The 26,755-nt window shown below is 36.8% G+C and overlaps 1 protein-coding gene across 7 annotated transcripts in view; it reads right to left on the reverse strand.

Moving 5' to 3' along the window:
* Positions 1-26,755, reverse strand: part of WWP1 (WW domain containing E3 ubiquitin protein ligase 1) — a 117,207-nt gene that overhangs the window by 6,528 nt on the left and 83,924 nt on the right. For all 7 annotated transcript variants that reach the window (XM_077876357.1, XM_077876356.1, XM_077876359.1 and 4 more), the window contains 10 exons: positions 25,577-25,652; positions 25,398-25,469; positions 23,500-23,588; positions 19,849-20,008; positions 16,498-16,631; positions 16,272-16,412; positions 8,336-8,456; positions 3,676-3,780; positions 641-737; positions 126-198 (listed from right to left, as the gene is read on the reverse strand). In XM_077876357.1, the coding sequence (XP_077732483.1) occupies positions 126-198; positions 641-737; positions 3,676-3,780; positions 8,336-8,456; positions 16,272-16,412; positions 16,498-16,631; positions 19,849-20,008; positions 23,500-23,588; positions 25,398-25,469; positions 25,577-25,652 (1,068 nt within the window). The remainder of the gene's footprint in view (positions 1-125; positions 199-640; positions 738-3,675; positions 3,781-8,335; positions 8,457-16,271; positions 16,413-16,497; positions 16,632-19,848; positions 20,009-23,499; positions 23,589-25,397; positions 25,470-25,576; positions 25,653-26,755) is intronic.

The following is a 26,755-nucleotide window of genomic DNA, read 5'->3' on the forward strand; positions in this document are numbered from 1 at the left end:
ATGCCATATTAGTCTGTTCTAAAAACTGAAATTCTAGCTACTTTAATGAATAAGAACTTATACTGGGTCTTACATATTAAAGATTCTCTGACTTTCACCTTCCTATTTAGGATTCTTGAACTTACCATGTGTGGCTTCTTGGTAACCAGGTGTCTTTGCCAACTTTTTCAATGCAAAATTTTTGAGGCCCATTACTTCCTAAACCAGGAAAATAAGACAAAATTTATCTGGTCCTTTAAACTTTTTGGTTTTAACAACTAGTTATATAACAGAATATGTCACATAGTCCTATGACTAATATGGAATAAAATGTAAATCACTTCTGCCTAGAGAAGCAGCTTCTTGCTGCAGAAATCCAGCAATACGATTTGAATCAGTGGAAAAAGAAGTAGCTCTAAAGAATTTTGCTCCCTTCACAATCACCCTAAGGAGCAAAAGCACTGGCCAGCCAGACTATGTAAGCAGCTTCATTTCTGTCTTATAAATGTACTTGGTATTAACTATTAATTAGTCTTTCTTCTCGTAGATGCCCTAGAGAGAGCACAGAAGAATACTCCTTAGATTCAAGTCTGGTTTAGCTCTAAACGCCATTATTATCACAAAACTATCTACAGAGAAACTGCAGTAAAACTGCATTTACCCATGAGCTCAGCAAATCCTCCTAGAGGTAACCGGCAGGTTCCAGTGACAAACTGTAATAGTCGCATCCTCACTTCATTGTCTGTCTCCTTCACAAACTGTGTAACAAAACCAAATTTACTTTAATATAAAATAATCTAATAATTAAAATAGTAGACACTTAAATTATTAAATTTCTTCAAGAATTTATTAAGGTGAGGCATATGTGAAGTACATCATGAATCTTCAGTTAATCCTCACGAGTACACCACTGGTTGGCTACTACTCTTCTTACGTCCACCTCACAGAGAGGGAAATGGGAGGCTTCAAAAGGTCCTACCACTGAGAGGTAACCAGGACAGATGCCGTTTGCTACGACAGCAGTCACCTAGTGAAGGCTGCTGCCCAGCTGTGCCCTATGCTCTTGGTGTGTTTAGCTCCTGCACCAGGACAAGGACACAGGTACCGTCCTTGGCATCCCCAGTGTACATGCAGGCAAACAATACATGCAGGCAAACAACAGACACCTGGAGATAAAACGCTTGGTCTTTCTCAAACTGCTGCTAAGCGGCAGAACACTTGAACTCCGGTCTCCTGAGCTCTAACCCATTATCCTGACCCGAGTCAACTACCCTCCTCTCCTTATAAGCTACCAAAAACTAACGAACACTTCAAATCGCCACTCTCAACAGTTTGCAGTATTTTCTCCCACTATAACTATTTTCTCGACTCTTCGGATTCTGCATACTTGGAAACTTAAACTATGCATTTTGTTAGACTATTTAGTTCATTTACTATCTTTTCAAAGAGGGATGTAAATGTGTAATGTGGTGGAATATAGATTTGAATTGGTCTGAGTATCCGTAGCAGAAGGCAGGGGATAACGGAGCAGTCTGAGAGCAGAAGTGCATCTTAGAAGATAAAATTTATGAAAAGTAAACAAAACTATACTTTGGGTAAGGGGAAGATAAAAAGTGCTAATATAAGACCAAAAACATTTCTGCATAGAACTGTGTTAGGGTACACATTTCATCAAGACACAAGAAGCAGAGCTTATTACCACGTCTGGCATAAACCAACTCTTTTCCTAAAACAAACCCAATCTGGAAAACACAACTACTCATTTGGATTCACGTGGCCCAAAGTTCAAGCTCCTCAGGTACAGACACAAATGCTCAAGGAAAAGTCCAAGAATATGAAGAGTGAAGAAGCTAATAAATAAAGAGCCTAGAAAGATTATAAATACCCACATAGGTTCTGTATGTGATGCAATTCAGGTATTTTAGGCTTGAAAATGGACTTATTCCTACTTTTTATTTTACTCATTTATTATTTTTTGTAAACTCTATGCCCGACCCTGATCAAGAGTCACATGCTCTCACCAAATGAGCCAGCCAGGCATCCTTTGTTTAAAAGGTACAGCATCAAGAGCAGCTCTCACACCTTGCGACCAGTTTTTTCTCTACCTTTTCAGAGATGATGTATTGGCATACAGTTGACCCTTGAACAACGCAGGGGTTAGAGGCACTGACCCCTACCCCGTGCAGTTGAAATCTCAGGAAAATCCACATACAACTTTTAACTCCCCAAAACTTAATTAATGACCTATATTGCTGACCAGAAGCCATACTGATGAACAACACATATTCTGTATATGTATTATATACTATATTCTTACGGTAAAATATGCTAGAGAAAAAAAAATGTTACTAGGAAAATACATTTATAGTACTGTGCTGTAAAAAATCCATGTATAAGTAGCTGGCACAATTCAAACCCTTGTTGTTCAGGAATCGGCTGTTCCAGCATACATTTTGAATACACAGAATATAAATTTTCCTTTTAGCCCAATAGCATATTATATACACCTTCCTCTTCCCTTAAAATTGTACTGAAACATCTCATTCTCCAATATTTTTGTTAATTTCCATTAAAAAAGTAAAAGAATGATTACAATGCACAGAATTACAGAAGTTATATAATTTATATACTTAGTCCCCTCCCAATGGACATTTAGGTATTTCAAGTCTCTGTTAGTATACCAATAGTAGTGCAATAAATAATCTATCTAGTATGTGCCATTTTGCATATGTTGAAGTATACCTATAAATTTCTAAAAGTTTCTACACTTCTTTAAATTGTTAATAAATAAATGACATATCCTTATGAAAAGATTCCACTTCTGGAAAGTCTTTCTCTAGTATTAAACAAAATCTCAGGCTTAGTTTTCATCTGAAAATGACAGTTCAGCATACATAAACTACAAGTTCAGTCACTAAATTGCTCAAATAAATCTCAATTAGTGGATTTTTGTGAAAAATATCCTTGGGCCTAGAGATTTGAAATTCTCAAACACACAAAATCTAATAAAATGTGTTTCAAGATTAGCATGCAGCATTTGGATAAGACCACCCTACTACAGTTTAAGCTAAAACACCAACAAAAGAAAGGAAGTAAGGGAAGGAAAGAAAAAAGAAAAGGAAATCCTTCTTGGGCATTATCCTTTAGACTACCCTAATTCCCTAGCATATATATTATCACACCTGAGGAATTAAGTATCTACACTGACTTTCTCATTAAAAAAACATACTAGTGGGGCGCTTGGGTGGGGGGGCTCAGATGGTTAAGCACCTGACTCTTGATCTCAGCTCAGGTCTTGGTCTCAGAGACGTTGAGTTCAAGCCCCACACGGGCTTAAAAAGCAAACAAAAAACAAAACATACTTCCTCATTTACTTCTAGAATTAAGTAGAATTTATAAACTACTTTGATACTACCAGAAAAAACATGCTATGCCTGCAAATATTACCATTAAATTACTACTTAAAGAAGATTCCGTCATTCATTTTCCCACTTAGGAAAGACCATCAAAATAAGCAATGGAAACTCCTTTAACAAATGTTCACATATTCAACTTCTGATTTTATAATTCAAAGACTAAAAACCAAGTCCAAAGGCAGTGTCAATTTTAAAAATGAACTGTTTTTTAAACCACTGTCTCACGAGAAAACATTTTCTTTGAACCCTTTGTTTTAGAAAGATAAAAAAAAGCAAATACCTGCCAAAACCAAATGATTTGCTTGCTGTTTCTTGTATAATGTCGATAAACAGTATTTCTCTGCCAATCTGCCAAATCAACTTCCTGCATGCCACACAACATAACCTGGGAAATGAGCACAGCAGCAGGTTACAGTGCAGACTTAGTGAAGAGAAGAACTATGTGACTGGTATTTGCTAATGAATACCTGTGCACATGCTGAATTACGTGAACAGCTAGGTACATGACAACTAATGATCACAGTAGGCACATCCAACAAAATCTGTAACAATTTAGAATAAGGATTCTTTGATACTTATCTTTTTTGTGTTTAATGAACTCAAACTGAAAGCATTTAGACATACTATTCTTCAAGAAAAACATTAGCTATGCTAAAAGAATCCTTTAGTAAAAAAAAATCCAACTTATTACTATATTTCAAACATGTATTTCTGGTTCTTTTTTCTTTTTAATCTATGCGATCTTCTCTATTTAAAGTTAAAAATACACTAATTCCAGTGGGTGAGGAGATGGGGTAACTGGGTGAGTTACTAAGGAGGAGGGCACTTGATGGGATGAGCAACTGGGTGTTATACTGTATGTTAGCAAATTGAATTTAAATAAAAATAAATAAATAAAAATATATACGAATTCCTGTTACTAATTCTTCCAGACTTTGGGAATAAAATATTCTATGTGAAATTTTCAAGTAAGCCCAGTACACCACATATGGGATGAAAGCTAATTTTGGCATAATAAGATAGTCTAATACTTACTCACTTCTTCATAAATCAACTTTGAGCTACAATTTATATGCAATGACATGAATGTATTTTAAGTATAGAGTTAGATGAGTTTTGACAGATATATACACCTATGTAACCACCACCACAATCAAGATGAAGAATATTCCGATTAGGTCCCATTTTGTAGTCAAAAACACCATCCTCATCTTTGGCTCAATGTCATCAATGATATCATCACAGATTAAATTTTTGAGAATGCTATACACACACACACACACACACACACACACACACACACACACCATTTTTCTGTTATCTCCACCCTCTGGCTCCCCGCATCAACACAATGTTTATGAGATTCATCCACATTGTTGTGGGTACCATATTTCTTTCATGTTGCTAGGTGGTATTTCATTATGTGACTATACAACAATTTACTTATCCCATTTACTTCTTAATGGTCATTTAGAAGTTACTTCAAGTTTCTGGCTTTGATAAATAAAGTTGTGATGAACATTTATGGAAAAATCTTTGTATGAATATGTATTTTATTTCACTCGAGTAAATACCTAATAGTGGAACTGCTAGGGCACCAGAGGCTCATGTGTATCACATTGTAAGAATCTTCTAACATTATCCCAAAGTGGTATTTCATTTAGGTTTTTTTGTTTTTTTTTTTTTTGTTTTTTTTTTTTTATGATAGTCACAGAGAGAGAGAGAGAGGCAGAGACATAGGCAGAGGGAGAAGCAGGCTCCACGCACCGGGAGCCCGACGTGGGATTCGATCCCGGGTCTCTAGGATCGCGCCCTGGGCCAAAGGCAGGCGCCAAACCACTGCGCCACCCAGGGATCCCTCATTTAGTTTTAATTCACATTTCCCCAGTAATGAATGAGGTTTCATGTGTTTACCTGCCATCATAGCTTCCTTTGTAAAGTGAGTCTTCCCCCATTCTACAAAATTTGTCTTTTTACTAAGCTGTAAGAGTATATGAACATGAATATATATATATATATATATATATATATATATATATATATATATATATATATATATATAACATAAAATATGATGTGTGGCTAATTGTTTTGTGTTCTTCCTAAAAACTTCTGCCCATACTAAGATTTTTCTTTTTCCAGCTTTCATATTTATATTTTAAATTAATCTTTCTTAAGGCTAAAGTGAGGATCAAGGTTAATTTTCTAACATGGACATTTAGTTGATGCAGCATCATTTGTTTAAAAGACTTTTTCTCTTTCCTCACTGAAAAATATTAGCACTTCTGTTGAAAATCAATTGATAATATATATGTGTAGGTCTATTTCTGGACTCTCTTCTGTTCCACTGATATACTTGTGTATCCTTTCAAAAATACCATACTATCTTAATTATTATGGCTTAATAATAATTTCTGAAATCAGGTAGTGAACAACCTCCAAGTTTTCCTTTTTCCAAATTAATTGTTTTAGCTTATCTACCACCTTTGCATTTCCTTGTAATTTTAGAATCAGCCTGTCAATTTCTACAAAAAATTTTTTTGGGATGCTGATTGGGATGGTGTTGAATATACAGATAAATTAAAAGAGAAGTGACATTTTATAATGTTGAGTCTTCCAATATATAACATGATGTATTTCTCCATTTATTAAAGTTCTCTTTAATTTTTCTGAGCAATGTTTTGTGTTTTTAAGTATAGAGTTCTTGCATGCCCTTGGTTAAATTTATTTTTTGAGTGCTTTAATAAAAAATACCTTACGATTTCAATTTCCAAGTGTTGCTGGCACACAGAAGATATACACTTGATTTTTAAATTATTGGCCCTCTTCTATCTTGTACTCTTGCTAAATTCACAGTTACTTCTAGTAGGGCTTTTTGTTTTTTTGTTTTGTTTTGTTTTGTTTTTTTTGGTAGGTTCCTTAGGATTTTCTAAGTTGACAATCATGTTACCATGAATAAAGGCCATTTTACTTCTTTGCTTTTTATTTCTACTTTTGCCTCCCTGCACTGGCTGGGCCATCTAGTACAGTGGGGCAATATAAAGGATGAGAGTAGACATCTTTGCCCCTGTTCCCAATCTCAACATGATATATTCATGGTATCACCATATAGAATGATGTCAGGGTTGTATCTTTTTTTGTTGATACCCTTTAACAAACTGAGAAAGTTGCTTTCTATTTCTAGTGTAATGAGAATTTTTACAAAGAATGATTATTACATTATCTTAAACAGATTTTAACTTGTAAAGGGCCATGACTATGAATAATCATTACTTCACATAATGGTATGCATGCCCATTATCGTGATATTCATGATTAAGAGATATGGAAGTAAAAGAAAAAGACTAGGAATAAAATCAACATAAAGCAAAACAACAACAAAAAAGATCTGTATTTTCTCACAGCTCTACTATGAGCTAAAGGCATCAGCAACCAATAAGGGCTTTAGTGTTCTTATGCATAAAAGGAAATTATCATATGGCCCAACTATTTCACAGGGCCATGTGTGAGACAACTGTAAACTCTACCAAGGGTATATAAAAAAGTATGCACCTATTCACCTCCTTTCAGATCTACTATCTTTCACTTGGTGGGCCTCTAAAATAGGGGCTCTTAAGGGGGTTACGGAAGATTTTAGGTGTATGCACTTTGAAGACACAAAATTATTTAATTTTTTTCAGATTCTTTAATGAAGTCTATGATTAAAAGAAAGATTAACAGTACTCTAAAAAATATCTAACCATTCTTTTCTTCTGATGTGTTTCTACTAATCTAACAGCCCTGCCTATGTTCTAACCTATATGGGGAAAGAAGGCTTGAGGAATTCACCATAACTAATCATTTGAGAAATATGAACCAAAAACCACAATGGGATGTCACCATATACTCATCAGGGTTAGCTACTGTAACAAAGCAGAAAATACCAGGTGTGGGCAAAGATGTGAAGAAATTGGAACTCTCGCATACTTTTGGTGGGAATATAACCCAGTACAGCCACTGCAGGAAGCAGTGTGGGAGTTCCTCAAATAATTAAATATATAATTACTTTATGATCCAGCAAGAATACTGCTGGGTGTATATCCTAAAGAGGTATCTATGTATCCATATTTGTAGCAGTATTATTCATCAAAACCAAACAAAGCAAACCAAATATCCACTGACTGATAAATGGATAAACAAAACGTGGTATGTACATACAATGGAATATTATTCAGCCCTAAAAAGGAAAGAAAATTTTATACATGCTACAATAGCAATAAACTATGAGGACATTATTTTCAGTGAAATAAGCCAGTCACAGTAAGACAAATACTGCATGATTTCACTTATAGGAGATACCAAGAGTAGTCAAACTCATACTAAGTAGAACAGTGGGGCCAGAGTAGAAATGGGGAGTTGTTTAATGGATACAGAATTTCAGTTTTGCAAAATGAAAAAAGCTTCCAGATTGGCTGCACAATAATGTGAATATACATAACATTATTGAATTGTACACTTAAAAAATGTTTAAAATGATAAGTTTTGTTATGTGTATTTTACTCTCTCCCATCCCCCTTCAAAGGAATTTCTAATATACTTCTAACAAGTCTAAATACAGTTATGGTGACTAAGAATTATGACCTAAAAAACTGATCTTTGGGGCAACTTCACTAGTAAACCAGGGTTTCATGAAGTCCCCCAAGTTATTAGGAAGGTTGCATTCACCTTGAGGACCCCTAATAGCAGGCACTGATTAATGATTCTGTGCCCATGACATTATCATGACACTTAAGACCACCATCCCATGCTGCGATTTCAATACCCCCCTCACCCCTGACATGAATGAGAGGATTCAAGATTGTGCCATGTCATTTAAAAACGTGGACATCCTTCTGTGGAAGCACAAAAACAGTCCATCCTCCCAGTAACATTTCCTAAATGGCATAATAAAAGAGCCTAACCTCCAATTCTTTTTCATCAAAGTACTGAAGCCACTGAAGAGGGACAACTTCATTGAAACCATCAAGGAAAGCTTTGGTCTGTTCCTGCACTCCTCGAGAAAAACGCCACTCCGTCATTAAACTGAAAATAAAGACAGCATTTAAAAATAGTTAATTTGTTATGTGAGGTAAATGCTTAGAAACAAAGTACTTTTGAAATTCCTTTTTCCAAATATACTATATATAACACATATATATGCTGATGTGTGTATGTAAGTAGTTTAAGAGTTAACGTGCTTCTCCATGAGGAAATCAGTTCTAGCACATCAGCAGCTAAAAAGGATGCTTTTTCTTTTTTTAAGATTTTATTTATTTATTCACTCATGAGAGACAGAAAGAGAAAGAGAGAGACAGAGACACAGGCAGAGGGAGAAGCAGGCTCCATGCAGGGAGCCCGATGTGAGGCTCGATCCCGGGTCTCCAGGATCAGGCCCCAGGCTGAAGGTGGCACTAAACCACTGACCCACCCAGGGATCCCCAAGGATGCTTTTCAAAATAGGAAGTTCTCTGTCAATAACACAGCCACATTTGAGCACTTCTTTCCTGTTCGTGTGTAAACAAAGAATACCAAATATCGTGTGCTAACACAGTAAGGGAAAGGCTCCTCATTCTACAGGTTTTCCTTCCAGCCAAGCATTTGCCAAGGAAGACTTGAGAAGGCTTAAAGCTGGAGAATTGGTTCTTTACATGCTATTACAGAGAACGCAAAGATTTCCTAACAGGATAGAAAAAAATCGTATGTAAGATGAAAATAAAAATATTCTGAGGTGACATATCAAGCAGATGTAGAGGAGTAAGTATAATAAAAAAAGAAGGAAGAGAATCTGCACGGTGCTGCAGGATCTCCACAAAGGGCCCCTCTGACAGTAGATGGGTCTGGAGGTCTCTGGAGGAACAGCGCAGGACTAGTGATGGGGAGAAGCTGCCGATACCAGCAGATAAAAGGAAAGGCCGTTTACCCACATTGGGTCCCAGAGGAAGCTGGTCTTCTCTGCTGAGGCAAACCTTACATCCTTGCTGCCTCTACAGCTGTTCATCAATGACTTGCCCTCTTTTGCCCATGCCCTCAACTCTAACTTCCCACCTCACTTCCCACTTGCCCACATGGGTGCTAGACTATTACTTTTCAAAACGCTTCCTTCAACCCAGTGATTTTATGTTTTTTTAATGTTTTATTTATTTATTCATGGGAGACACAGAGAGAGAGAGGCAGAGACATAGGAAGAGGGAGAAGCAGGCTCCCTCCCATCAGTGGAGCCTGATGTGAGACTCATTCCAGGACCCCGGGATCATGACCTGAGCCAAAGGCAGACGCTCAACCACTGAGCCATGCAGGTGACCCCCAGTGTTTCTGAACTATTCTCTCTCTTTTTACCACCACTCCTAATAAAAGTTTATACTTCACTGTCTCCACTTCTCACCTCCTATTCACCCAAATTTTATTTTATTTTTTGAATTTTTTATTTTTTTTTCTAATTTATTTTTTTATTGGTGTTCAATTTACTAACATACAGAATAACGCCCAGTGCCCGTCACCCATTCACTCCCACTACCCGCCCTCCTCCCCTTCTACCACCCCTAGTTCGTTTCCCAGAGTTAGCAGTCTTTACATTCTGTCTCCCTTTCTGATATTTCCCACACATTTCTTCTCCCTTCCCTTATATTCCCTTTCACTATTATTTATATTCCCCAAATGAATGAGAACATATAATGTTTGTCCTTCTCTGACTGACTTACTTCACTCAGCATAATACCCTCCAGTTCCATCCACGTTGAAGCAAATGGTGGGTATTTGTCATTTCTAATAGCTGAGTAATATTCCATTGTATACATAAACCACATCTTCTTTACCCATTCATCTTTCGTTGGACACCGAGGCTCCTTCCACAGTTTGGCTATCGTGGCCATTGCTGCTAGAAACATCGGGGTGCAGGTGTCCCGGCGTTTCATTGCATTTGTATCTTTGGGGTAAATCCCCAACAGTGCAATTGCTGGGTCGTAGGGCAGGTCTATTTTTAACTCTTTGAGGAACCTCCACACAGTTTTCCAGAGTGGCTGCACCAGTTCACATTCCCACCAACAGTGCAAGAGGGTTCCCTTTTCACCGCATCCTCTCCAACATTTGTGGTTTCCTGCCTTGTTAATTTTCCCCATTCTCACTGGTGTGAGGTGGTATCTCATTGTGGTTTTGATTTGTATTTCCCTGATGGCAAGTGATGCAGAGCATTTTCTCATATGCGTGTTGGCCATGTCTATGTCTTCCTCTGTGAGATTTCATGTCTTTTGACCATTTCATGATTGGATTGTTCATTTCTTTGGTGTTGAGTTTAATAAGTTCTTTATAGATCTTGGAAACTAGCCCTTTATCTGATATGTCATTTGCAAATACCTTCTCCCATTCTGTAGGTTGTCTTTGAGTTTTGTTGACTGTATCCTTTGCTGTGCAAAAGCTTCTTATCTTGATGAAGTCCCAATAGTTCATTTTTGCTTTTGTTTCTTTTGCCTTTGTGGATGTATCTTGCAAGAAGTTACTGTGGCCGAGTTCAAAAAGGGTGTTGCCTGTGTTCTCCTCTAGGATTTTGATGGACTCTTGTCTCACATTTAGATCTTTCATCCATTTTGAGTTTATCTTTGTGTATGGTGAAAGAGAGTGGTCTAGTTTCATTCTTCTGCATGTGGATGTCCAATTTTCCCAGCACCATTTATTGAAGAGACTGTCTTTCTTCCAATGGATAGTCTTTCCTCCTTTATCGAATATTAGTTGACCAAAAAGTTCAGGGTCCACTTCTGGGTTCTCTATTCTGTTCCACTGATCTATGTGTCTGTTTTTGTGCCAGGACCACACTGTCTTGATGACCACAGCTTTGTAGTACAACCTGAAATCTGGCATTGTGATGTCCCCAGCTATGGTTTTCTTTTTTAAAATTCCCCTGGCTATTCGGGGTCTTTTCTGATTCCACACAAATCTTAAAATAATTTGTTCTAACTCTCTGAAGAAAGTCCATGGTATTTTGATAGGGATTGCATTAAACGTGTAAATTGCCCTGGGTAACATTGACATTTTCACAATATTAATTCTGCCAATCCATGAGCATGGAATATTTTTCCATCTCTTTGTGTCTTCCTCAATTTCTTTCAGAAGTGTTCTATAGTTTTGAGGGTATAGATCCTTTACATCTTTGGTTAGGTTTATTCCTAGGTATCTTATGCTTTTGGGTGCAATTGTAAATGGGATTGACTCCTTAATTTCTCTTTCTTCAGTCTCATTGTTAGTGTATAGAAATGCCACTGATTTCTGGGCATTGATTTTGTATCCTGCCACGCTGCCAAATTGCTGTATGAGTTCTAGCAATCTTGGGGTGGAGACTTTTGGGTTTTCTATGTAGAGTATCATCTCATCGGCGAAGAGGGAGAGTTTGACTTCTTCTTTGCCAATTTGAATGCCTTTAATGTCTTTTTGTTGTCTGATTGCTGAGGCTAGGACTTCCAGTACTATGTTGAATAGCAGTGGTGAGAGTGGACATCCCTATCTTGTTCCTGATCTTAGGGGAAAGGCTCCCAGTGCTTCCCCATTGAGAATGATATTTGCTGTGGGCTTTTCATAGATGGCCTTTAAGATATTGAGGAATGTTCCCTCTATCCCTACACTCTGAAGAGTTTTGATCAGAAATGGATGCTGTATTTTGTCAAATGCTTTCTCTGCATCTAATGAGAGGATCATATGGTTCTTGGTTTTTCTCTTGCTGATATGATGAATCACATTGATTGTTTTACGGGTGTTGAACCAGCCTTGTGTCCCACGGATAAATCCTACTTGGTCATTCACCCAAATTTTAAACCACTGTAATGGTCTGGGGCTTTCAACATCTCTTCTAGGAGGGAAAAAAACCCTTTCTTTACAAATATCACCAAAGAACTCTAATTGCCAAGCCCCAGGCCCTCTTCAAAATCACTCCTGTGCATGAACGTCCTGTAACACTGGGCACTGGCATTCGCCAAGCCGACTTCAGTTTTTCCCTGGTCTGGCAATACCACCATTCCTGATCTGATCTAACTCTGGCTATTTATTAATTTCCTTCATTGGTTTCACTGTTCCATAGATGTTGGTATCACTGCAATCTCTGCCTTCTTTTCTTTTAACTACCTCAACATGATATCATTAATTACCTAAACTCTTAATCATCACAGAAAAGCCAGTCATTCTTGAATTCCCAAATCCTGATTTCCTCCTAAGATACTAAGATATAAAGTCCTCCTTCCTTGGATATCCTGCTACCACATGCAACTGTTAACCAATCCAGAAACTTCAAATATTTCATTTGCTAGTATTTTCCTCACTATATGTAACTGATCTTTGAATCTGAACTAATCTATTCCTATAACATCCTTAAAAATCCATTCCTTCATTTATGTCTACAGTGTCCTATTTCAGGTCTATGATACTCAACCACAAGAAGAATGAAAGAGCCTCTTACCTATGTTCTGATCTCTAACCACTCTCTTCCATCCATCTATCTCTCCCAGGTCATCCTCCACAAAGGTACCTGAATTAGCCTTCCAAAAACAATTCTCATCACCTCATCTTGGTTTTGGTTAGTTTTTCATGACTTATATTAGAGCAAACTCCAGGTTTCTTAGACATAAGAATTTCCTTAGACTAATATACAATCTGGCTACCACCTGAGGCTCCTAGCTAGCCACTATTTCTCACCATGATACTATTACCACAGTGCTGTGGTTGTAGATTCTCAGGATAAACTAATCCCTTTAATACCTCAATTCCTCTGCTCCAAGGGGATCCCTGGGTGGCTCAGCGGTTTAGCACCTGCCTTTGGCCCAGAGCGTGATCCTGGAGTCCCAGGATTGAGTCCCATATCGGGCTCCCTGCATGGAGCCTGCTTCACCCTCTGCCTATGTCTCTGCCCCCCCCCCCCTCTGTGTCTCTCATGAATAAGTAAAATCTTTAAAAAAAATTCCTCTGCTCCTGCTATTTCCCTCCCCCCAAAACTCTCCATCTACCAGGCTAGCTTCCACTTGTCTTTTCAGACCTAACATACGCAATGTCCTATGAAGAACTTTCCTCAGTTCTCCCAACAGAATCAATGACTTCCTTCTCACTCTGGATCCCGACAGCACTTCATACATCTTTCTACCATTCATTTACTCATAGATTCATGGAGGTCCTACTCTGTACACTAGAAACAAAATATCACAATTTAAAAAGAAGAGTAGTCTCACATAATAGCATAAAGTCTCACATAAAGAGCAAGATTAAAATACAAGATTAAAAAGTCTGTTACGGTTTCAGAGACTGAAACGAAATTATCCAAAAATTGTTTATATTCAGGATTAGTTATTAACTTTTTATAACGGTGTTATACAGATAAGACTTTAGAAAACAGTGATCACCTTAACACAATACATAAAATTCAAAGTAGTGAACTAAATATGAACTTCATATGATGAAATTGTATTTAATCTGTTTTCATTATTTGAAAATATGGACAGTATTTTTAAAAATGCTTCAGTTACGCTATTAAGTAACTACTGTTGGATCCTGTGGAAAGTTTAAGGCTTAAGTACAGAAAGCCCAGTGCCTTATGGACCATCCTTGTAAATATGTTTTCAAAATGTAAATGGCTATATTGTTTTTGCCAGTAAGAGTAATAAATGCTTACTGCATGACAAATAAGCAAAACAGAAATATGTCAGAGAATACAAATATATACAAAGAAGAAAATCAGTCATTGGCTTAACTCCAATTGGACAACAGTAGTTTAGCAGAAAACTAGGAAGCCAGAGGCCTAGAATGCCACATAGAATGGCTGCATTTACTTAATAAACAAGGAGACATTAAGGATGTGAAATTCAAAGGCCATAGCAACTTATGGGTTAAAAAGAGAAAAAAAGATAATTATGACCTTCTGGGAAAGCAACACACCAATATCTATTAAAGAGTCTTTGATTTTTTTTTTAATATTTTTTTTTATTTATTTATGATAGTCACAGAGAGAGAGAGAGAGAGAGAGAGAGAGAGAGGCAGAGACACAGGCAGAGGGAGAAGCAGGCTCCATGCACCTGGAGCCCGATGTGGGATTCGATCCCGGGTCTCCAGGACCGTGCCCTGGGCCAAAGACAGGCGCCAAACTGCTGCGCCACCCAGGGATCCCTATTAAAGGGTCTTTGACTGAATTATCTCACTTCAGAAATCTATCCCACAAAGACAAAAGCAGCAGGTATACAGATTTATACTTAAGGAAGTTTTGTGTTGCCTTTGTAGTAGCCCAAACTGGACACAACCTGAATGATACCTACTAGCAAAAATGACAGATGGATATATCATAATTAATCTAGCTATTAGAAAATGTGTTAGATCTCTCTTTACTGATGTGGAGGATGGAATAACCAAGCTAGACAGTAACATGTATGATATGATCCCATTTTTTAAACAAATATCAAGAACAACACAAAAATTTGAGACAAAGGTGACACTGAGAATCCAAGCCTGAAAGAGCATAAAAATGATAGTATCATCAACAGAGACAGGTCAAGTGAGGCAATAGGAAAACAAATTGAGAATTTTGATTTTGACGTGTTGAGGAGTTGGCAAACTGTGGCCCATGGGCCCACTCCAACCTGTCATCAGGTTTTTATACATAGCATGTGAGCTAAGAATAGTCTTTACTTTTTAAAAATGGCTGAGAAAGGGATCCCTGGGTGGCGCAGCAGTTTGGCGCCTGCCTTTGGCCCAGGGCGCAATCCTGGAGACCTGGGATCGAATCCCACATCGGGCTCGTGGTGCATGGAGCCTGCTTTGCTTCTCTCTCTGCCTGTGTCTCTGCCTCTCTCTCTCTCTCTGTCTGTGACTATAATAAATAAATAATAAATAAATAAAATATTTAAAAATGGCTGAGAAAATATTGAAAGAATATCTCATGATTTGAAATCACATTTCAGAGTACTCAGTAGTTTTCCTGGAACATAGCTACAAGTATCTCTTCATATTCTATGTGCTTTTGTGCTGCAATAGCAGAGTGGAGTAGTTCCAAGAGAGACTGTATGTGGCTCACAAGCCTGAAATATTTACTATCTGGTTCTATTCTGGAAAGGTATGCATTTACCTTGCTGGCAAATGGAAATTACACCTTAAGTATCTGAAGATACTACCTTAATAGAAAACTGAAGCCACGATAGCAGGCTTTGTAGAGAAGCAGGTTGAATAAAGAACCTGGGAAGCATGCATAGCTACGAAATTGGGGTTTAGGTAACCATCATTACAGAAAATGTGAAGAAAATTTCTATGGTGCAGGATCATGGAATTCAAGAAAATGAAGGGTTTCAAAACAGGGGCTTGGCAGGTCCTATGAAAAGAGTAAGTTAAAGAGGAAAAGTGAGCTGGAAGAGGAATGAACATCAGGGTGCTGGTCAGAGCCTGGGCTTCAGGCTGGGCTTTGCTACAACCTGAAAGAGCACCCTGGGTGCTTCACCTAGAAATAAAAAAGCTTCACAGTCTTTGCAAAGCCCTTTTAAGCCCCACTGTTCTATAATTTTTGATCTGGACAAAGGTAGAATGCATACAGCACGTGCGAGTGGGAAAATGAAGGTCATCATTTATTCCTTTATTTCAAGAACACTGGTACTGTTGAGAAGAACTTAAATAAATGTACATTAGAGGCAAGAGAAGTTATTTTAGTACATTTGAATTTTTGAGCATGTTTATAAACAGACCAAGATAGAGTGCAAATGCAAAAAAGGATAAGTGAAAGGGGGAATGAATGCGGGAACAGCTTCCCAGAGGAGTGAACATGGGATAAAATTAAAGGTACAGACAGAGGAGTTAGTTCTGACATGCTCTAGAAGTTCTAGAGATTCAGGTCAATCAGGTGTATCACCTTACCCAATATATTCATCTTTGTTCTCCTCAGTCACCAGGATATTGGAACCTCCCAGCTTCAGGTCATGTGAAGTAACCTTTCCCAAAATTTCCATGTCAACAGAAAAGTACATTTCTAAGCCACATTCTTCAATGTTGTTGTCTCTAGGTGATACAAATATACATTGATTAATTAATGTATCTAAGTTGGCTTTAAGAAAATGCCTTATTGAAAGATAAATCTTCAAACCTTATCCAGATAAGGGAGTTATAAAATTCAGTATCAATAGATTCCAAATCCTTAATAGTCAGTTTTTTACTTAGCATACGCTTGTAGAATGGTAAAGAGAAACCAGTATCAATAAACTTCCCATGAAAAAGTGCCTGTCAAGAGAAATAAAAATTTTTACTTAAAAATTTATAGAACAACAATTTCTTATTTAGAGCACAATGATAACAGAGAAAACGTGAGGCTTCACAGGCCAAAATAAGCACTTAAATAAGCAACCGGCATAAATCATGAAAACCAAAATATTACATGAAATGTATTAAGTATGAAACACAAAATACAAAGTTAAATGACTTCAAACACTTAGCTCTATCACATCCTATCAATAACTGTCAACGAGGACGGTAAAGGAACAAAACCTCCACTCTTTCTAGGATGTTTTATAAATTAAGTTACCTACCTGGATGCAGAAATATAGGAAAAAACCTCAGGGCTCCTGTGCATACATCAGCAAGACAAGACCCCTCCTTCTACTCCTTTCTGACCACAGTTGCTTAAGAGATTTGCAGGACTAACTCCATTTGCCTTCACTGTTGCTCACAACAGCCAACACAGGAAGTGCCAGACCCTCTCAGCACCCCAACTCTCACCACCAATTGCCCATCCATTTCAAAATCCAATTCCATTTCTCACACCTCCCCTCACTCCCAAAACTACCTCTATGATTTGCCCTTTGAAGTTTGTAATCCATCATTAACAAAATCCCCCAGATACTCAACTTGTTCGTTGAAGATCTTTTAGCACCTTGATTTAACAAACCTCTGGCACTTTTCTGAGGACTTGTTTCCCCTCAAGTCCTCCCAAAGGGGTGCTGTTTCTCTCCCATCCTCTTCATGTCACCACGCCTGGAAGTAGGGCAGGTGTTGCTCCTCATACTAATTCTTCCTCCTCAAATGTGCCCGTCTTCCAACTCATGGCTTCATACTGCCATTAGTGGCTCACCACCCTCACCCTCACGTTGCTGTCATCAACTGTAGATCTCTGGGTTTCTCCTTGTAACTCCCTCAATGACGTGTTCTTCTACACTACCATCATAATTTTGGACATTTCAACATCTAAACATTCTTGACATCAATGACCTTAGATACTGTTACTAGCAATAACTGTTTTCTTTCACAAACTCAATTTGAACCACACCTAATTTTCTAGCTCACTGCCTTTTGCAATTTTTGACTCCACTGGAATCTAAAGAATACATGGAACCTTATCACTGTTTCTCAGCTTCTCAAAAAAGTTATTTCTCCCCTTATTCAGTTTTGACTCCATCATCAATCATTAAAATTACTCTCTTGTATACCTTCAAACCCAGCCTCTCCTCAATGAATTTCTGGCAAAATCCAAAGCCCAGCTAAACACAACCCTTAACCTACTCCATGCCTGTGCCTAGGTACTGGAACATGATAGAAATGCACATACAACCATGCTGACTAGTTCATGACCAACAATCTCCAGTGGGAGCTTGGTGGGAGCCTGATAATTATTATTTCCCCACTGCAGTCACTCTCCTGGGTGACTATTTCATTCCTCAAATAGTTCTTTTCTCTACTTCTCACTCTGAGCTAATGGTCTTGCTTTTTCTCTTACTCAAGATCACTGCTCCTGTATTCCCTATCTCTTTGACCTCATCAAATTCTTTTTTCTTACTTAATCATGATTATCTGCATGTAAATATTTTATTCTCCTCCCATTCTCGATTCCATATCTATTTCTAGATACTATCCAATTTCCCTATCATCCTTAACAGCAAACTTCCTTAAAATATTTGTTTATATTTGTCATCTCCATTTCTCTTTCCATTCTCTCTGGATTTCCCTCCCACCAATCAACTGTTCCTCTCTACTGCTCCTGAATATCTTTCCGCTGGCCAAATCAAATGGTTACTTCTAAGATCTCATCTTGCTCACCATACCAGCACTCTGGACAGGGCTGGTCATCTTCCTTCGTCTTCTAGCAACTGTTCTTGTTTGTTTGATTCTCCTACCTCCTCTGCCTCAGCTCTTTTGCTGGTTCCTTCCCATCTCCTTGATTTACTTGCAAATGTCCTTAAATTTCTTCTCTGTCTACTCTTATTCCTTAAATAATCACATAGCCCTAACCTAGCTAGATACCCCCTCATTGCCAGACTTTTATACTCAACTACCTATTATATATCTCCATTTGGAGGTTAGACCTACATTTTTTCCAAATTTGAATTTTGATTTTTCCCAACCCCAAAAATGTGCTCTTGCCACAAACCTGCCACCTTACAATACAGCAAATGCAACCAGACACACAGGCCATAAATTTTGGTGCCATATTTGACTCTCTCACGCTGTGAATTTAAGCCGTCAAAGTTCTGTTAGCTCCAGAATCCAAACCACTTCTCCCTACTTCCTTTGCTATATTACTCAAGTCCAAGACACTATCACCTCTCACCTGGATTGTGGCAAATGGTCTCTCTGCTTCCACTGTTGCTTTCCTCTGCCCCTAATTAGTCTCTTTTCTACACAGCAGCAAGTAGACTTAGTAATAATCCCATCTCTGGCCAAATTCTTTCTCATATACTCTGTTCCATGCATACTATTTTTTAATCAAAAATGTAATTTCACTTTGGAACTTTTTTCTTGCTGTTCCTTCTGCCTAGAAAGTCATTCTCCAAGATATATGCATCATTCAATCCTTTGCTTTCACATTTCTCTTTATGTGCTACCCCTCAGAGAGGTTTCCTCTAATCATGCCATATGAAAAAGCAACACTCCTTTTCCCTCAGCACATACTTATGTGTTATTCTTTCTCCCTCTAATAGAATTTAGATACTGAGAGCAGGGACTACGTCTTTTCTTCATGGTTTCCTCTATGTCATACTATGATGCCATAGTAGGTGCTCAATAAATATTTGCTGAGTGAATAAACACAAAATGTACAAATAAACACAAATATTTCTGAAAAGACAATAGTCCCACAAGAGCTTCTGCAAAGTTCTGAAGACTCCCAAAATATCAGTCAGGTACAATTGTTATACAACTCAGATTTTCCTTTTATACAGAAAAAGTCACACTGTAATCAAGCTTTATCTATAAAATCAAAGGACTTTTAATAGCCAAGCAGCTACATTAATAATCCTCATATTCACAATCTTGATTTCATACAGGTACTCAAAAAATATGCTGTTCTTCTTTCTAGGCAAACTTCCTTGGTAACAAAATTTGTAAATATACACAATCAAGGACAACATGGATCATTTTTTTAAGTCCTCCCTAAAATATTTTTGAAATAAGCAAGTTTGAATAAATAAATGAATAAATAAATAAATAAAGGAAAATTAGGACTCACCATAGCAATAAAGCGACCAATAAAACAGAAGTATGAGAGATGGTCTGGATTAATGGTTGATGCTGGATTTATTTGTAGACAATAGTTGTTCTTGCCAGCATACTCAAATAGGCAATACATGGGGTTCAAAACTTCATGTGAAAGCAAGAAAAACCATTCTCTAAAAGAAAGTAAGATTATTTTTTAGCATTCATACATACATGAATTTAAAAACATCTTAAATATACCCATGCACATATATCTCTGCTCAACAGCCTTTAACAACTTCACTGCCCAATTCCTTAGTGCTCCAGTTAAGTCTTCCTATGATCTGACCCTCCATCCAGTCACCTGCAGTTCCTGTGATGCCAAACCACAAACTCAGTGCCACTCATAGATATCATGCTTCTGTCTATGCTGTAACTTTCATTTGAGTATGTATCCTCAGTGTCAGCTCAGCCTGGGTAGGTCCCACTTTTGCTTTCAGTCAACTTAGATATATCCTGCTTCAGCAATTTTTTGAAGCAACTTTCAGCATATTGATTTGTATCAATCACTGAATACTTTGTGGTATTGTGATAACAACCACAATATTATTCATCTTCCCATTCATGCATGACCTGCCCATCCACTAGACTAGAAGCTCCTCAAAAGGAAAAGCCATGTCTTCATATATATTTTTGTAGCCTTAACTCACAGGCATTCTAGGATCTATATGCAATAGGTTTTAGTAAGTATTTGTTGGTGATACTGACATAGAAAGCATTACTGCTACAAAAGTTTTAAATTTATTGCCAATGTATTACAAATGGAACTAAAATTAAAAACACGAAATCTTTCAATGTGATAAGCATACTCTAACTTATTACCACCTATGCTGCCTCATTTATCAAAGTCGAATACATGAAATCCAACTAGATAAAAGATTAATAATTCATAACACAAAATAAACCCAATCTGCAAGACTCTCTTTAAAAGAAATTACTTCTAAAGCAGGGTTCCAAGCTCAAATGCTTATAGTGACCATCAGTAAGTGGTTTCCTTCTCTACACAGGCTTCATATTCTCTACTTAACCACAACCCCTCATTCTTCATTGTATTCCTGATAAAAGTTATTACCACTTTTAAGGAAGAATTCTTTCTAGGCAGATAATCATTGTCCTTAGATGATAGGGCAGTGGTGGGCACAGAGTGAAATGAAAAAGAATGTATCTAACCTACAGGGCTGAATCAGCTACTGAGATTCAGCCAATTGATGTCATGTGAGAAGGTGCGAATGTGGGTCTAAGGTTTTTAAAGAGAAGCCAGAAATCTTGATTCTTAAGCATAATCTAGTGATTTTCTTTAATGCTGTCAAATAATTGAAAAAACTTAAAAATCACAATGGGAGACATTATTAGGCAGGCCAGATCTAGCCTGGAAACCCATTTACAAAAGCTTTTCTTTATAAAGCTTTAAAAATACAATCTCAGAAACTGCCTAATAGGTAGAGAAGGGAGTCTCTCCCTATAAAAAATCAACTAAGAAATGACAAAACACCAATTAACCAAACTTAATTCAGTCCCAATATAGCAGTTGAACCACGTGACTTCCCACTGGGACAAGGTTGAGGTAAGACATGCCCCCCAGGGAAAGGATTGACAGGTCTGTGAGAATGTGTTTAGACACAAAAAAAAAACTAGAAATAAACTTTCTAGTTGCTGCAGATCACTTTTAGCAAACAGCAGCCCAGAGAAAATGGAATATGTTCAAAAGAAGAATGCCTATAACATGGTATCTGACCTATATATCCTGACACTAAAAGAAAAGAAGGAAAAATTCTAACTAACAAGAGGTGGAAGAGTTCATTTTCAACATATCCTTTCCTATATTCTCAAATAAACTAAAGAGATAGGTTAGAAAATTATGAGACAACAGATGAGCTAGCAGAGCCTAGAGAAGAAAATGAAGAAAACAGTAAAGCCACTAATGAAGAAAAATCACATTAGAAGCAACAAAATGTAGGGCAGTACTGCATACAGTGACATGAGGATAGGTTTGAGAAAATTGAAACAAAGTGGAAAAGCACACAGATAAAAATAATCAGAGAAAAGATGACAGACATGTAAGACTGACAAAGAAGATTCCACATACCCATGACTGATGTTCCTGAAGAAAAATGGAACAAATGGAACAGAAAAAATTTTCAAAGACATAATAGAAGAAAATTTCCCTTAAATTAAGAAAGATTTTAATAGGTTCCTAAGAAAAGATATAAAACAATCAATAATGAAATTAATGAACTTCAAGGAAAAGGACTGTGTAGGCACCCAAAGAAAAAGTTTCCTACAAGGGGCTGTCCTTCCACTGCATAGTGTTGTTAACATTCAGTGCTAGAAGACCGTGAAGCAATATCTACAGAGGAGTAGAGAAACTGGAGTTGCATAAGAAATTTGCATCTAGTGAAGTTGTTTATATACAAAAGCAACAGAAAATACATTTTCAAACATGCAAAACTAAAGGAGTATATCACCCTTGTGAACTCCTAAATAAATTAAAACTAATACATGAATCAAAATTAAGAATTTGGGAATAAGAAAATCATGGTATGGAGTAACTGGATATGTGCATTTAAACCTTCAAAACATAAAACTAAACCCAAATAGTTGAGGTAACTATGAGTGCAGACAAATGTATGAATGTTATAAAGTCAGACAGTAAAAATAGTACAATTCATTTCTAAGATATACCTATTTTTTAATGTCTGAACATTTCTGAATTGAGATAAATCACAACAGATGTGATATGAACATTTACTGTGATAGGTAGTGTTTCTTTTCTGAAAAAGCTTAATAATACATTGAAGGAGAAAATATGTTAATTAACCAAACCTCTGATAATTGCACATATATGCTCCCACCTATCTCTTTTTGCCTGCTGTACTAAAATTATGATTTTTGTAATTCTGTACACTTCTGAAATACTAGTTTAAAAAGATTTGTTCCTATGAAAAGCAGGTTTAATTCTTTTAAAAGATTTAATGAAAGTGTTCTGCTTAAAAATAAACTTGTCAAATTAGGTGTGGGCAAAGCAAAAAAGTTGCTCATTAAAAAAAAAAAAGGATTTCCCACTCTTATTGCTTCACATTTCCCACTGTTAACAATCTATTTAATGAATGTGAAAAACTATTCTCAAAAGGGCTCAGATTGGATTAAAACACAAACATAAAACCAACATATACTGTTACAATAGCAATAATTAAGATCCATTAATTTTGGTATCTGCATACAATGTAATATTATGCAACCATTAAATGAGAGAAGTATTAGTGTCATAAAATAAAGGAGAGTATTAATAGCTCCATACAGGCTATGAAAAGATGTCCATGAGATATAAAACGATAAAATGAAGTTGCTATATTGTACATGTTGTATGATCAATTCAGTTTCAAAAAAAAAAACCCAGCAAATATATACTATATCACACATACATACAAATTTATATATATGCAGAGAAAATGTATAGGATAAACAAGATAGTAGTAACAGTTACCTCTAGAATTGTGCTAATATTTTAACTTTTGTTTTTAAAAATAACTGGATTGCTACTGAAAAAAAAGTATCTTTTCAAGAATACACCCAATGCATACAATGGAGACATACTTATTTCAAAGCAAATGTGCGTTTATTTTACCTTGCTAGACCACCATAATCAAGTCCTTCTTCTCCTCTAAATATTACATATAATCGCCTTCTCAAGTCATAGGGTTTTAATGCCATAATCTAAAACAAAAACATGGATACTTAAGCACTCATACAGCACAAGTTTCTTCCAAAACAATTCAGTTTAAATTTAATCTCCACTTCCAAAATAACACATTTCCTTATCTTGTACAATGCCTTCAACTCAAGAGATAAACTGGTATGTTCCACAAACTAGTAGAGATGTACCTTACTCTATTAAGCTTTCTGTGATTTACCTTCTAAAATCTCTTTCCCCTCTTTTAGTATTAAACGGTAGTTCTACTTTGGATCAGTGGCAACAGAGGAAGAGTGACACAGAAAGCTTTTAAGTTTAGAAAATACTCCTTCCCCTGTCACGCCCCAAATTACCAGAATCTTGTAAAAGGTGACTTATACTTTTTTAACTGGCAACATCTGATAAGAAGCAAAGAGCTTGTTCTGGGTCCTGCTTATACCACATATTCCATTTCTCAGTAGGAAAGGGACTCAGTCAGCTAAAGCAAAGAATTATTTATACAATACCCATATCCAATTTCCATAGTCCTTAATGCCTTACATTGGATTACTAGCAAACAGGTTTTACTTCTGGATAACAATTAACTACTTCCACCACACATCTGTCAAAACCAAAGCCAAGACTGATGTTTGTGTGACGGCACAGCTCACCAGCAGGACTTTGCCTCATAGGCAGTCATGCACATCAAATAGACCATCATTCTCCCCACACCAGAGGACAAGGCAAAATAAAGTCTTTCGTGACTTGGATGTACAACTTACTACAATAAAGCTCAAACTACAATAAAGCTCAAGAACTTAGAGCAAGCTAAGAATTAACTCCAACCAAAAAAAAGTTTTGATAATAGCTACATTAAGTATCTTGCCCAAATTCCAACAGCTAGTAAAATTAAACTAGGATTTAAACATCTCTGACTTTAGAATGCTGCTATTTTGGCTTGTTTATGTACAAGTCCCTGGGTACATGTATATACAGGGGCTTTCAATTCATCACTGTAATACTTCTGGGAGAGGAATGAGAAGACTTTTATGAAAAATTCTCCACGTCATCAGAAAAAAATTCAATATTTTGATATTTTATCTTTATATATCCTGTAGATGATTCAGGAAAGGCAGACATATTACATTCATTTATTCATTCACCAAATGTTTACTGAATACCTGCTTTATGCAAGACACTATTCTAGGTACTGAGCATAACAGCAGTAAGTGAGGTAGTTTGTGCTCCCATGGAGCTTACCTTCTAGTAAGGGAAACAAATAAAATGGGTCAAGTGGTGCTAAGTGTTATTGAAAGAATAAAGTAGGATAAATGGCTAGAATGGGACTATGAGGGAAGTGAGCAGGGACTGCCATCTTAACTACTGAGCTCAGACAAGGTCTAAGACCATAACCTTTAAACAAACCTACAAGAGGTAAGAATGAACATTAGGGTTACTGAAGAATACTTAAATGGAACAGAGTATCTATACTGATTCAATTTTAATTTGGTAGTATTATCAAGACTTGTTTGAGTTAATAAAATCTCAGAAAATTTAGTGTCAAAATGTATCAACTTGTTCCAGAAGCTGTTTAAGCTTTATTTAAAATGGACATAATGATAAGAGCTATCTCAAAGGGATGTTGTGACAATGAATTAAAGGATAAATATAAGATGCCAGGGCCAAGCACTGGCAATCACTCAATACATGATGGGGTTTATTAGGACTATTATTATAATGGACACTCAGTAACTGGCAGTCATGGTTTAAAATTTTTAAACCCTAACTCCCTTTATATATATAGAATATAACTGAACAAATTGTATTGTTTATTCTGATAAAATCTTCCTTACCTGTTGGAAGGAATCTTCGAACAGTGTCTGCCGGGACACATTGATCTTTACATGACTGGGTAGTGCATTAGACTAAAAACAAAAATAACATCATGATATCATGTAAGCTGTAGTATATATATAGTATAAAGATAAGAGTAAATTATTATGAATATAAGATTTATTTACCACTGTAGTACCTGGCACAAATAACGGAAGTGAGCAAGTTTCCATCTAAAGCTGCGTTCATAAGCAATCTGTGGACCACCTTTAGTTCTAAAAAAAAAAAAAAAGAAACCAAATATTAATTCAAAATAAAATTAGATATGTAATATTAAGTATGAAAATGGAGTATACCAGAGTCCTACAAATGACCACAGGAAAGTTATCTGCTAGGAAAGAAGATACATTTAATGGGCCAAGAGGCTTGAGCAATAAGAACACACATACAGTGAGAAGTATGTACGGATGGGTCTTTTGTAAAGATGTAAAGAAGATTCTGGACACATTCTGAAGTTGAGGTAGGTAGAAATGTATTGTGTCAAATGCTCCTAAATCAAGTGAGACAGAACAGCAACCAACCCCTGGATTAACCATTAGCAATGTGGAGGTCACTGGTGCCCTTAACAAGCTCAGGGTTAGTGGAACTTCCTTGTGGTTTGTTTGAAAGAGAAATTAGAAACAGCAATGTACAGACAATGCTTTCAGGGCAGCAATAGAAATGAGTTTTCACTGAATTAATTTGAAAAATGAAAAGCTGTGTTTTGCTTATTTTTCATCTAGGAGAAATAGCAGCTGATGAGAATCATTCAATAGAGGAAGAGAACCTGATGATGGAGTACAGAAAGATGATAATTGTTGGGGCAATTAAATGGGAAAGGGAGGGAAAGATCTGGAGTGCCAGCAAAGGGATGGGCCTTTGACAGGAACAAAGATAGTTCATCTATAGGATCAAGAGGGAAGACATGCTGGTAGGTGGGCAGGTGTGACAGTAGGAATTTGCAACAAAACAAAACCAAAAACCCCTTTTATTGTTGCTTCTATCTTCTAAGTGATGCAAAGAAATCACACCTAAGAATGAGGATGAAGGTGAATCTAAGATATTTTTAAGATATTTAAGATATTTTAAAGGATATTTTTATCTGGAAAATTCAGATTTGTTGACTTCTCATTCCTTCACACTACAGTAGCATGATGTGGCAGTTATGAACACAATACTCCGTGAATAGACTGCCTTGGTCTGAAATCAGCTCCATTCCCTTCTGATTTTGAACAAGTTAGTTATGCTCCCTAAACCTCAGTTTCTGCACTGAAAAAGGGAAAATAGTATTATCAACCTCAAAGGGTTGTTGAGAAATAAAATGAGCTAGTTTCTACAA

This window comes from Canis aureus, chromosome 28 (genome assembly GCF_053574225.1).
Source record: "Canis aureus isolate CA01 chromosome 28, VMU_Caureus_v.1.0, whole genome shotgun sequence".
NCBI classification, from domain to species: domain Eukaryota; kingdom Metazoa; phylum Chordata; class Mammalia; order Carnivora; family Canidae; genus Canis; species Canis aureus.